The sequence below is a fragment of the Thermobia domestica genome, chromosome 17, assembly GCF_964235325.1.
Source record: "Thermobia domestica chromosome 17, izTheDome1.hap1.1, whole genome shotgun sequence".
Lineage (NCBI taxonomy): Eukaryota > Metazoa > Arthropoda > Insecta > Zygentoma > Lepismatidae > Thermobia > Thermobia domestica.
In genome coordinates this window covers 74,199,614-74,213,891 of record NC_137470.1, presented here as the reverse complement: position 1 = coordinate 74,213,891, position 14,278 = coordinate 74,199,614, and the positions used below count along the sequence as shown (strand labels likewise).

Here is a 14,278-nt window from a genome sequence, read left to right as displayed (position 1 = left end):
CGTGAATCGTGCCACTTAGACGTTACGTTGATTCCCTGGGCTATTAGGCGTAGTTTCAGAATAAACTTACATGCTTATGTTGCAGGTTTTTTGCTGCGGACTGTACCACTGAGTGTTGAGTAAACATACTCTTAATAATTTTATCCAGTTGGAGGTCCAGTGCACTAATGTAGCATACTGTATTTTTTTTTTCTGTAATAAACTCTTTAATATTAATATATTATAATTGTGAAGCTCTATAGCAGTGGTTCTCAACCTTTTTTGACTCACGACACACTTTACTGAACGTCCAGGACATTGTGACACACTTGCGACTTTATTATAAATAATAATAATATCACCAATTAGTTTTCATAATGACTATATAGCAGTGAGCATTATTGTTACCGCTAGAAGTGTTGACTGGTACAGTATTCTCGATTTTAACCAATTATTATAAAATTCTTCATGATTTTTAAATTCTAAAATTTCACGACACACCTTAGGGGACTGCGTGACACACCAGTAGGTAACGACATATCGATGGATTTTTAATACTCCATAAACATTTTTATGCGATTAACTGGTTCCTTAGAAGTCAGAGCAGGGAACAACTTCTCATCCCAATGCAGTATAAGAGGACCACCAGGTGGAAAAGACGAACAAATTTTACTAGCGATTTCCTTGTGGTTCCTTCTGCGTGCTCTTCTAATAGATTCCTTATTAACACAGATTTCTCGTTAGCTGTGACCCAAAGCTTCCGCTGCAGCAGCTAGAACATGAGTGGCATTTTTGTCGCTGACTTTTGCACCATTCAGTGCTGAAGACAGCTCTGGTGTAAGGATGTTGGCTGGTCGACACAACTTTGGCTTCTATGTAACGGACTGTCTTCGGGATGTCGGACCTGTTTCGTGAGCATATTCTGCCGATTATCTCCAAAATTTATTTCTAGAAAATAATCTTATCTAACAGATAGCGTCTCTCAGCGAGTTCTCCTTGGAAAGAACAGAAATATAGCGACGAGGGTCTTAATAGAATTACTTTCCTAAAGTGTATTCATGATTCCTAAAGTGTATTTCACATTATATCTTATTTTCAAATGTCAAATTGTTGTAATAAATGCTAGGTTTGAGAAGAAACTCTCAGGTAAAATGAAAAAGTCAAATGACGTCACAAGCGCCCAATGAAATATACTCGTAACGCACCCTATATATGAGACCTCTAAACTATCATCATCAAACTTTGCAATACGTTGTGAGTACATCCGGAGGTTATATACTGTAAGTGTGAAAACTGTAACTCAAAGAGAAAGAGTTGGGCTGATCCCGGTTAAGACACGCTAAGTTTCTCATGTAATGATTTAGTAATATAAACGTAGCTATAAGTTTGAGTGCGTTGAGCGACCTTTAAATATTAAAATAATTTCATGAAATTTTGCACGCATTCTTAAGAGACCTCATCCCGGCGAAATTAAAATACTGCTAATTTTACAGAAATTATGTGATATCTTCAAATAGATAAAAGATAATCGAAATATGGAACAAGAGCGCCCTAGACAATATTATTTTGCGTGAGGTACCGTTATCACAAGTCACCTAGTGGCTTTTATTTTCAGCCGTTTAGAAACGTGAAAATAAATGCCGATTTTCAAAATGGCTCGAAATTGAAAACAGATAAGTGAGTCGTGATAACGGTATCTCATGGAAAATGGTATTGTCTAGAGCGCTCTTGTTCCACATTTCGATTATCTTTTGTCTATTTGTAGATATCACATAATTACTGTAAAATTAGCGGTATTTTACTTTCGCCGGGATGAGGCCTCTTAAGTCACCAAAAGGAATAAATTTAGGGAGTGAGACTCTGTTAAAATAAATTTCGAAATTTTCCCATATAACTGGTTGCAACTCTAATATATATATATATATATATATATATATACAGGGTCTTAATGAACTACACCGACGAGAAACTATAAGAAGTGATTCCTCACATCAAAATAAGAAAAAAAGTTCATATGGACCTATGGCGAAAAGTGCATAATTTCTGAGTTAGGTATGTCCAAAATTGCGAAAAAGACAAATTTCAACAGACCCTATTTTGAATTCCAGAAACCGTGGATGGTGGTCCTTGTCAGCGTAAAGGAAGCCACGCATACACAATCCAAAAGTGCATATTTCGTCAATTTTCAATAGGGGTAAAGGGCATTCCCTTCAGAGTTTAATTCTCACATAAACTCTCAATAGAGTTTTCAGATATACCCTGGTTTCAAGAAGGGTCCAAAGTAGGCAGGAGGTAAGCCTTGACAACAATGGACATCCAATGCTTCGGAGGGAAGTCGGAAGTGCTAGGAACCAGCAGCTTCATATTTCTTTGTGTTCAGAATAACGCGCGATGCGATGTATTTCGTCATGGTATATTTTACATTTTCTTCACTTATAAGCGTGAAATAAAACATTCCAGCATGCGTTCTCCCGAGTACAAGGGAACGCGCTGCTGACGATCCTTAACACTTCCAACCTCGCGCCAAAGGATTCCGTGTTCATTGCTATCAAGGCTTGTCGTTTGCCTACTTTGGACCAATCATAAAGTCAGAGCATATCTCAAAATTCGCTTGATGGCATGTCTGGAAATTTCATCCTGCATGGAATACTCTGTACACCCATTAACATTAATGAAATATGCATTTTTGGATTGGGTATGCGTGATTTCCTTTACGCTGATAAGGACCACCATCCACAGTTTCTGGAATTCAAAATAAGGCCTCTTGAAATAGGCTTTTTCGCGATTTTGGACAGCCCTAGCTCTGAAACTATGCACTTTTCCCCACATGTCTATATGAACTTTGTTTTTCTTATTTTGATGTAAGGAATCACCTCTTACAGTTTGTCGGTAAAGTTCATTAACACCCTGTATATATATATATATATATATATATATATATATATATATATATATATATATATATATATATATATATATATATATATATATATATATATATATATATATAATTTTTTTTAAATTTACATCATGTTGAAAACCGAAGGGATAGGAATTAATGGTGCCTTCCTTGAAGGACTTACTTTTACATTCAAATTGATCAAGAAACGCATGTTCGAGTATAGGTACCCTTATCCTACATTTGTAGTGGAAGAAACATCCCTGGCAGTTAGGGAAACGCACTTGGAACTAGAACGTCGTATGTGCCTTCATTATTCGGCGAATAGGTGAAAGTTGTATTTGCATTATTGCTTCGTAGTGTACTGTCCTTGTCAGCACCCCAGCTATATGAGAGAGTGCAGCTTACTCTCACTTGTAACATCAGGCTATCAATACTGGAAATAGAAAAAGAAACAGAAGAGATGGAAAACATAGTACACTCATATTGTTCATTTTTGCAAAGAAATTGCCTTCTTCACAACGCCATAGAGGAAAGATGGAAGGAAAGGGAGTGATTTTTTTCTTCGAGTAGTTAAGTAAAATAGAATGAATTTAGAAAGTTACACGCGAAATATCCGATAGCTATAAACCGCTGAATATCTTGTCAGTAGTACAGTGAGAAGTCTGGGATGGGCAGAAGATTTAGAGAGTGAAAGAAAATACAGTGTAGTGCATAGAATTGTAGTACGTTGTAATCGGGACACCTGAGGAATGGAGGATCTTGGGGTAGCAAAGGGATTGAGTAATAGTACTCGATGAGATAAGGTATTACATAGGCCTCGAATAATTCAAACAAATTTCTCTCGGCAGAAGATAGCTCGAATAGATGGATTTTGCCTCTTGATGGGTTGAACCTTCAAGTTCCTTAGCCATAAAGTTAATTGTTGAAAGAAAACTAACACTACAATGCTCGTTGAGAAGAAATTATAATCTGTACTGACAAGAGTGTTATCTAAGGCCTATAGAAAATAGTCATACAAGAGATAAAATACCAGTTTTTAATGTCTTCTTGAGCTATCAGCCAGGTGAAGATATTGACATCGAGTTTATTACATTTGCACGGAGAAGAATTTAGTGACAGTTCCCCCTTAGAGGTCAGTGACGTAAGCCTCCTTAATTTGCGATGGTGACACTTGCTCGGAAGCTAGGGAAAGAAGCGTTAACATTTATAATAGGTTCAAATAAGTTTGTATATTTAAAAAATCTTTTTCGTAATTTTTATTTATTTAAAAATCATTCAATGGATACCAACATATTGTTGACTACACCAACAAATAAAATGTAACTTATTGCCATTGTGTGAATTATAGGACGACAAAATGTAAGGGCCTTTTTTTTAACTCAAAGCAGTGGCGTTCCAGGCGATCTCAAATTTGTGTCCCGGACGTTGCTGGAAATGACGTTAGAAAGCAAATGGCTAAAGCCAAGAAACGAGCGAAGGAGACGGATTACACTATTTCCAAAATCTGCACAAAAGATGGACAGCTATTTAATCCTGGGCACGAATTTCTGACGGTGATACCCAAGCAAACAAGCACCAAGCAGTCATTGTGTCATTTTAGGAGGAAATATTTAGGAACAATATCTGATCCCAATATCTCAGCAGATATCTGTATACCAGAACAGCTCTTAACAATGAATGACGGAGGAAATGTTCTTCTTCACGATGAAATATTTGGACCTCAGAATAAGCTACTTGTTTTTGCCAGCGCCAAAGGAAGAAAAGCCTTAGCATCATCATCGTCTTTTTTTTGTTGATGGGACATTTAAAAGCTCCATTAAGCAGTTCGGACAACTTTTCTGCGTTCATGCTGATCTGGGAAGTTCTTTGGAAGAAACTAATGTCATCTCTGTTGTTTACGCGCTTCTACCAAACAAGGAACGTCAGACCTATGATAGACTCTTTGCAGCTATCAAGAATCACGTACCTAGCTGGAATCCGAGTATGTAGTTATGGATTTTGAAATTGCAGTCATTCAATCAATCAACTCTTTGTTCCCAGCAGCAACGATATTCGGTTGCAACTATCATTTCAACCAGTGTGTGTGGAATGGAGACAAGTACAGGAACTCGGTCTAGTGATTGAGTACAAGAAAAGTGCAGAAGTTCGCCTTTACGTCCGAATGTGTGCTGCACTAGCTCATGTACCACTACACCTGATTGACGATGGCTGGTTATGTATCCAAGAAGAAACACCAGAAAATGAAAGTTTACGATGCTTCTACGACTATTTCGTCGACCAGTGGCTTGAAAACAGAAGTATTTCAAAATGTATGTGGAATTGTTCTGGTAGACACCACCGAACCAACAACGTCTCGGAAAGTTGGAACAGGATGTTGAACAGTTTGTTTTTAAGGGCTCATCCGAATTTATACTCGTTAATGAATACACTCCGAGAAGACTGAGTACCATGGCCACAATTATGACAGGGTAGCTCTCAATCTTGACGTCAAGAGAAGAAAAATGTTTGCAATTATGACTGATATGATTATTAGCGAGGCTTTGTGTAAACTTGAAAAAGATGGATGTCTAAAGAAATTTCTGAAAACAATTGCTTATATTCAGAAATAAGAGTAATGTAAATTTGTAAATTTGTATATAATGTACATAAAATGGACGAGTTTCTGTTGGAAGAAAAAGAAACTGAAAAAAAAAAGATGGTCTCCGCTGGAACCAGCAGTATGGATAAAATGACGAGCATTGGAAAGTGTAAAACAAAATATATGGGGGACGAAGAGAGACTACCTTCGCGTGGTGTTCCCTGAAACGACATTTGTCGCCTGAAAGTCTCTTTCCGGGTAAGTGTCAGATGGCGAATTATGATTCGTCCAAGGTCGTTGGGTCTAGAACAACTGTCCGGGCAAGTGTCTGTCCCGCACCCATTAATATTGCATTCATCTTATTATAATGAAGATACCGGAGACGTGAGCATGTATTTATAGTGACTATTTAGGGACAGGGCTATGAATGGGGGCTTGTGATTGGCTGTTGTTGTGGCTGCAAGAAATGGCTTTGTTGAAGGTCTCTTTTTGTTCCTGAAAAGGGGCGATCAGATAGGGCTGAGTTGAAACCCATTGTTTCTAGTGAGACTGTTCCTTTCCTGTGAGATAGTATGGCTTCCTTCATTGTTGTCCCAAAAATTGCTGCATTTGGCTACTATGGTAGTATGTTACAGTTGTATTAATATTGATAATTTAGTGACCACCTCTTTTCTTACATAATGACTCCCGTTAGCACAAAATACTGGAGAACTAGTGGTTTGCAAGAGGAATATTTTATTATTATTATTATTGCTTTCTGTTTAATAGAGCACATTAGAAAGAGAGAATAAAAGGAGATTGTAATTTTGTTTAATTAGTATGTTATATAATCTACTATATTACGTGCACGTGATTTATTTTATAGTTTTCTTACATTCGTACGAGCGTATTCCTTGTCCATAAAACTGAAATTACGTCCCCACTCCTCCTCTTTTCCTCCGAAATCATAGTGTGTTTCGAACTCCGCTAAGAGAATGTATTGTTGTAGAGAAATGATCTTGCCGTAACAGAATGGTGGACAAACTAAATTCCGTGTATCTATACAGCTGGGAATACAGAAAGATCCAGGCACATTTTTTTTTTTAACTTAAAACTTTGGAGGGCATTGTCAGTTTTTGTAACGAAAAGTATATAATCTTTAACAAAAATTGTATAATATTTTTGAAATTATAATTTTTACTCTCTGTCATTATAGAAACATTGTTCGTTAAGGTAAAATTATGGTATTCGCAGTCTGAAGCGTATCCTAACTTCTAGAAACTTTAACATATTTTTTTCGTAATTATGTCAAAATTTAGTTATGGTGTGTTATGTATGATGTTCCTTTTTTTTTGCGTTATTTTCTATATTTGTCAATAATACAATAATAATAATAGTAATAATACAAATTTCACTGTTATTTTTCAGATCACTGTACCATTTCAGTATGAGTGGCTTGATGAAATGTTCAGAGAAATGGCAACTTATGTGTTCTTTGTCCTCACTGGTTATAAATTCAGGCCTGCATCAGCCAATCCTTATTTCCAAATCTCGGTAGATGATGATGATGAGGAAATGGATGTTGTGTAAGTATAAAAGTTAAAAAAATAATAATAATAATCTCATACGAATGTTCTCTTTATTCTACAGTTCTGACCTCGGATTCAAGTTTTATCTTCAGTGTGCACCATACACAGTAAATAAATTTTCTTGTAAGTAATATTATTGACGGATTTAATTCCATTAACGTGTATTGGCGAAATCAAACAAACGAGCATATTATTTTAACGAAAATTGGTCAAACCTATAGGTAAGGCCCATTAAAACTTAGTCATGAAAGGCGTTTCGATTGTAGCCGGAAATGATAGACAACTTTCTTTATTATCGACATTCAGTAAATCTTTAGATTAATAGATAGTAACTAACTAACTAACTCTAGGGCCTATGGAACCCGGAGGTTCAATGCCGCGTTCACAAAAGCTCTCCATTGACTTCTATCCTTGGCCAACTGATCTAGTTTCTATTTTGTATTCCTATTTCTGCAAGATCCACCTTAATATTGTCCTCCCATCTGCGCCTAGGTCTTCCTAATTGTCATTTTCCTATTAGACTTCCAGTGAAAACTTTAAAAATGTTCCTATTTCCTTCCATTGTGGCCACATGACCTCGCACTTTAGCCTCCTAGATTTGATTACCCTAGTAATGTTTGGTAAACGATATAAATTCTGTAGTTCCTGGTTGTGAAGTTTCCACCATTCCCGTTTCTCTTGGGTCCGAATATTCGTTTTACAAGCTTGTTCTCAAACACTTTCAGTCTACGTTCTTCCCTCAGAGTAAGCAACCATGTTTTGCAACCATAAAGCACAACAAGTATGATTATCGTTTTATACATTTTAAGCTTCGAATTATTCGACAGAATTCGCGACGACAAAAGATTTTGAATTGAATAATAACACGAATTCCCTGCTTTTAGTCGACATGTAATCTCTTCGTGAATATAGTTTTGGTCTGTTAATATTGACCTTAGATATTTGAAAGTATTCACTTTATTGAAAGTATTATTTGATAGTTTGACGCATCCATAATTTGCAGTAAATAAAATAAGAAAGTTCCCTCTCCTGGGGGGGGGTGGTGCAATCGCCCCCCACCCCTCCCCTGGATCCGTCCCTGAGCGCCGCTAGTCAAAATCAGCACTGTTGTTCTGGTCAGGTAATAAATGTACAAGCACAAAATAAAATAACAAGGAAAAAGGAACTTTTATAATCATATTTCTTATCTATAACACACGTAGGGTTCCAACCTTGACCAAAGGAAACAAAAATGCATATTCAGTCTTATTCAAAATAGCCTGGCCGCCCATCTTTTTTAAAAACGCGTGTATTCTTATCCACAATCGGAATTTCATCAAACGGATGTGGATTTTCTGTGGCTAATTGAAATCTTTATTTAGAGAAGTGTTAGAATTCCCTACGTACGATTGCCAGGATATGACCTTTTAAAGCAAGATAGGTGGCCAGAGGTTTTTGAACAACACTGTACAAAACAAAGCAGTAGGATACGACCCCGTTGCTCCTCTCTCTTTCCCCCAACCCGACACGCACATAACGTATAGTTTCAAACACGGATAAACCAGCTTTCAGTCCACTTGAAGAGTAGTAGCCTATATTTGATTTATATTGTAAAAAAAAAAAAAGCGACAAAGGCTAGTCTATGTGGCAGCAGAAAGAACACTTCCTTGTAAACTCGCTCCAAATGATGGATAGGTCTTTACATAACGGCACCATCTGGCTTTAGTAACAACATTTCACTGCTGAATGAAGAATTCCACGTACTACAAACCATATGATTTCATCAGTACATTTGTAGTGATTCTCAGTTAGGAGTTATACATGTACTTAATTAGATCATAAGTACATGACGCACCGCTTAATTAACTCTTAAGATGACCATTTATATACGAAAATACTTTCTCATTCTCTCAGTATCCCTCTCTTGCTCTCGAATATCACATTAGGTACAAGAATTGTCTTTAATTGAAAAAGTCTTCTATGTCTTCACACCTACTAACCGTATTCAATAAAACCTGGCAGATAACATCCTAAGGAATGTTATTGCGGGTACCTCAGGGTGGATCCCCGATATAGGCGTTCAAAAAATACATACAGGGTGGTAGGTAACTCCACCGACAAACTTTGGGAGGCGATTCCTTATACGAAATGAAAGAAAAAAGTTCTAATAAACATGGGCCGAAAAACTCCTCCTTTCAGAGTTATGATCCATTGAAAATTCGAAAAATCATTTTTCAAAACTCCCTAACTTAGAAACTATAGGACCTATCCCAAGCGGTTTAAGGAATTACACAGGAACTGATATGTTCTCTAAATATCCATGTTTTACCATCTTCCGTTATCGGTGAAAGGAACTGTGAAAAGGAAGTTGAAGTATAGGGATACTCCTTTAAGTACTAATGGTGCGTTCGTTTCGCTGGTACCGGTGAATTCTGAAACATCGATATTTAGATTGAGCGTATACCAGTTCTTGTGTAATTCCTTAAACCGCTTGGGATAGGCCCTATAGTTTCTACGCCAGGATGTTTTGAAACGTGATATTTCGAATTTTCGGTAGTCATAACTCTGAAAGGAGACGTTATTCGACCTATGTTTATTAGAACTTTTTTCTTTCATTTCGTATAAGGAACCGCCTCCCAAAGTTTGTCGGTGGAATTACCTACCACCCTGTATTTTAGAAAAAAAAAGTCGTGAAGATTTTTTTCCGAATTAATTGATCGTAACTACACATGAACCACTAGAAAGCATGGTTCATTTTAAAGACGATGACATACGAACCATGAACTAACCACGAACGATGAAAAAATTAGCACTGAGGTAATTAGATGAGCAGTACTGAAATTTTTTATTACTTACTTTTGATTTTTTATTTATTTATTTATTTATTTTTTTATTTTTCAAACTTGCAATATAGTTCGAAGAATTTTGCGGTCTTCATACCTGCTAATCGCACATCAACGAAACTTGTCAGAGAGCTATCTCTTGTACATGTACCAGCACCTGGATCTCGTTAAAAGAGAACTATTTTTCGCAAAATTTCTCCGATTTTCCCTGATTTGTTTGCATTTTTCAAATTCTCAGCTTGTGAGACATGTTTGTGGCTTCACTCAAAAGCCTGATTCATTATTAAGAGAATTACGTTCTTATATTCTGGTGCTTGTAATTATGTTATTTGTTTTCTCTCTCTTTTCGACTTTGCTACTGTTTTAATATACTTAAGAATTTATTTTTTATTTCTGATATTATATGCGAGATTATTATAAGTTAATGTTTGCAATTTACACATGATAAATGAAAGTGAGAAGATAGTGTCACTAATTTGGCCTGGATTATTTTTCTCGAGTGTAGTTTCAGTTTTGAAGCTTTAGAGATTCGGATAGATAACACTCGTAAATGTAAAATTATAGTCTACGGTTTATCATTTCCGTCAATTTGAATTCATTATGTTAACGAGCTCATATCCTTTATTCCATCCCAGACCATTCTGTTTCTAGTGAACAGCATCCTGTCCATAGTTTAGCCGATGTTATATTGTCTCGTTCCAGCAATTCTCCCATAATCATTCACTTTTATTAATCACTCGTTTCCTTTATCCTATAGCGCATAATCGCGGAACATGATCTATAAATACAGGGTGTATCAAAAAAGATTTTACAACTTTCAAAACTCATATTGATTTATTTGTTTAGTTTACAGACAGGATTTTGGTGTCATTTTGTAGAAAAATACTTATTTTAAATACATTATACCTTTAGAGGTTCAATGTAGCTTCCATTGGTGATGGTGGCAAACATCCCTTCTGAAGTCGGTTTCTGTAGCATTTCCAAACAAAATTCCTTACGAGCAATTCTATCATTGTCTTTTAATTCTTGCACCATTTTTAATTTGTATGGCTTGAGATGCAACCGTTTTCTCAACACACGCCAAACTGTCATGTGTGGGATTCCCAGATATCGAAGAACGTGCCGGGTTGATTTTGTAGAACTGTTCACAAATTTTTGTCTCACTTTCTCTAAGTCTTCAGACGTACGGAGACAACCTGAAGATTTGTTGTCTTACCGAACATCCAGTTTCAATAGTACTTTATACCACTAATAAATAATAGGCCTACTGGAAGGATCTTTACCATACTTTGTACGAAAATTACGTTGCACAATTGTCGCAGACTTGGATTCTTCAAACCAGAACACACAGCTAGCACGTTCGGGACCAGTAAAGGCAGGTATCTTTGCTGCAACTGCGCTAGCGTTTGCCGTGGCTTTTTTCTCAACTAGTGTATTATGTGAGTCAAACCTTGATGTATTTTGCTACAAAATGACACCAAAACCATTTCTGTAAGGTAAATGAATAAATCAATATGAGTTTTAAAGTTGTAAGGTCCTTTTTGATACACCTGTATTTCACTTTCTATTTTACGAGAAATTATGATGAATAAATAAGTAGTGAAGTAATGACTTGTATGCATATATGAGACTAGAATTTGTTATCGATGCTTCTTGTATTGTTAGCCCAACGCCTTGAACTACTCGATTTAGCAATCTGTTCTTAGAGATTTCTTAAATTTTATTATTTTTTATGTATTTTTTAAATCTAGTTTTTATCTACTCGCAGCTTTTGGATAATATATTTCATTTATGGTTTATTTTTCTTTCTAGTGTCACTCAGTCCGGTCTCACAGAAGGATTGACAAAAATGTCCCGTACTAAGACGAATGGTAATGACGCAACAGAGGAAGAAAGAGATAATTTGCTGCTGAAGCAGGAGAGTAGTCATGAGTATGATTGATCACTTGTAACTATTACGTGAATCATCATGAGCTGCGTTGAAGTTTGCTATTTATGTGTATGAGAGCAAGCGATTTCAAGACTTAAGTCCCAAATATCGACTGTGATGAAAGAAGAGAAGTTTTATTTTATACTTCCTTGTAAACTTGTGAAACAAAGCAGAAGGTTAATATAATAATAATCGAGTAAATTGCACCTGTTAATGATACGGACGTGTTTGTGTTTGTTTGTGTGTGTGTGTGAGGAAGGGGGGGAGAAGTAGTATTGTCCCTGGGACATATGCAACATATTTTATCTAAATAGACTTAGTTTTCAGTGACTGAGACTACAAATATTGTGCGTTGTTAAATATTTGCTTGTACTGAATATTGCACCTGTGATGTTTCATATTTCAAATGGTGACTTTTTTAAAATAATAGTCTTTAGAATAAAATCCCCATAACACGCAGTACGAAATCAATGTGAACCCATATTATATTAACTGATGGCTCTTATATAAGCTACAACTTGTCTTCCAAGGAACAGTTTTCAAGTGTTCAGTCTGAATTCCATTCAAAATAATAACCCATTTATTATAGAGCTTTGAGTGTTGATCTAGACTGTGTTTCTGTTGACAGGTTGTAGTTCTCACTTCATCCTCTTGGCGGGATCAAAAATGAAATTAAGTTTGAAGTACTTAACTTCCAGCGGAGCTATTGCAGATTAATAGTCTCAATTTCAGTGTTATTGCAAAACGCAGAGTCGTTTATGTCCTTTAGTTTGAAGTCAACGACTAGGATGTGACCAGGATCATAGATATCGTAGAGCCTCCTCTTATTATTATTAACGTAAATTATTATAAGGGGTGTTTCAAAACAACACCGACAACGTTTGGGAGGTGATTCTTGACACCAAGACAAGACAAGAAGCATAGAAAAATTTGAGTGCAGAAATCCGTCATTTCGGAGTTCTAGGCTGCCGAAAACACGAAAAAATGAACTTTTAATCGACCACTGTTTTAATACTATGGAACGTACCGTAGTCGGATCAAGACTACACTTACGAACTAGTATGTGCCCTATCCAAATATTCATGTTTCAGAATCCTGCGGTACTTTTGCAACAAATTTTATATAGTTGGTGAGTACTTCATATTATATGCTCGTAGCAAAACTCCCTCCATAAAAAAATTGCTGCGTGAGTACCGCAGGATTCTGAAACCTGTATTTTTGGATAGCGCACATACTAGTTCCTAAGTGAAGTCTTGATCCGACTACGGTAGGTCTCATAGTATTGGAGCTATGGACCTTTAAAGTTTTTTTTTTCCTCAAGTTTTCGGCAGCCTATAACTCCGAAATGACAGATTTCTGCACCCAAGTTTTTTATACTTTTCGCCTTACCTTGGTGTCAGGAATCAACTCCCAAACGTTGTCAGTGTTGTTTTGATACACCCTGTATATTTTAATAAGTTGAGTTAGAAGAAGTCATTTGTTTGACCTTGTATTGAAAAAGTGTGTGGCAGTCTTGTTGTTAACGAAAACAAGATCGGAACTAATATTCTGTATTAACTCATTCAGAAGTTACAAGTATTTTAAGTTATCCTGTTTCTGGCACCTTTGTGCGAATTTCATAATAAATAAAGATTTTTTTCTGTCGATAAACTTGTAGTCCATATTTTCAATTAGTACTCAATAAGGGCACAATATTTATTTTCTGGGGAAATCAGACTGGCTTCACGAACGAACTTTGAGATCCTAAAATACCCAGACAGAATTTGATTTTCGTACTTTATTTTATAATTCTAAACAATCTTCCAAATAAAGTAAGTTATTCAAGCTACCACTATTTCTTGACTTTTATGATAACTAGACAAGCGCTTTTAAAATACAATACTGCAGATATTTGTCAATTCATCTGAAGTGGTCCAAAGATGGTGAAAATGGTTGCTCGACCATTTCCGAAAATTATAGAAATTGGAGTGTGACGAACCTTGTGTATGAGAAAGTCAATAACATCATTCACGGTGTCGTATGTACAAGTGTTCCTGAACTTTATTGTCGATCGAGTGCCAATTTTTGCATTTGCAAGCGTCTACGAAAACTACAATTGCTCAGGACGTACAAATCAGACGAACACCAAACAAAAACAGATGTGTGCAGGAGAGACTGAGGTACACGAATAATATATATCTTGCTTCTAAATAAATATACAGGGTTGCAAACCAATATCTGAAATCACCAGAAAAAGTACAGAAAATTGCACTTTTAACGGGACTGTATTTGGAATGGCAGAGAGTTGGGGGTTCATAAGTTTTGTGTTGAATACTATTACATGTAACGAGTCTGCAGAAATAACTACAGCTATGATACTACTGCTATCATAGATTTCTGGGGGTCCGAAAGTTGAAGTTTGTGATTTTGATGCCATTTTTCAGGCGTAATATCTCAGGAGGGCAAAGTGCTAAAATTTGCTGCTTAGACCAGAAAGAAATTATGTATGTGAATAAACTA

General features: G+C 36.2%; 1 protein-coding gene across 1 annotated transcript in view; it reads left to right on the top strand.

Annotated features, from left to right (window-relative positions):
- Positions 1–13,607, top strand: part of LOC145673736 (protein GPR107) — an 81,805-nt gene extending 68,198 nt beyond the window's left edge. Inside the window, exons 12-13 of the mRNA XM_081743474.1 lie at positions 6,867–7,024; positions 11,662–13,607. Coding sequence (XP_081599600.1) covers positions 6,867–7,024; positions 11,662–11,791 — 288 coding nt within the window. The 3' untranslated portion in view covers positions 11,792–13,607. The remainder of the gene's footprint in view (positions 1–6,866; positions 7,025–11,661) is intronic.
- The last annotated feature ends 671 nt before the right edge of the window (positions 13,608–14,278 follow it).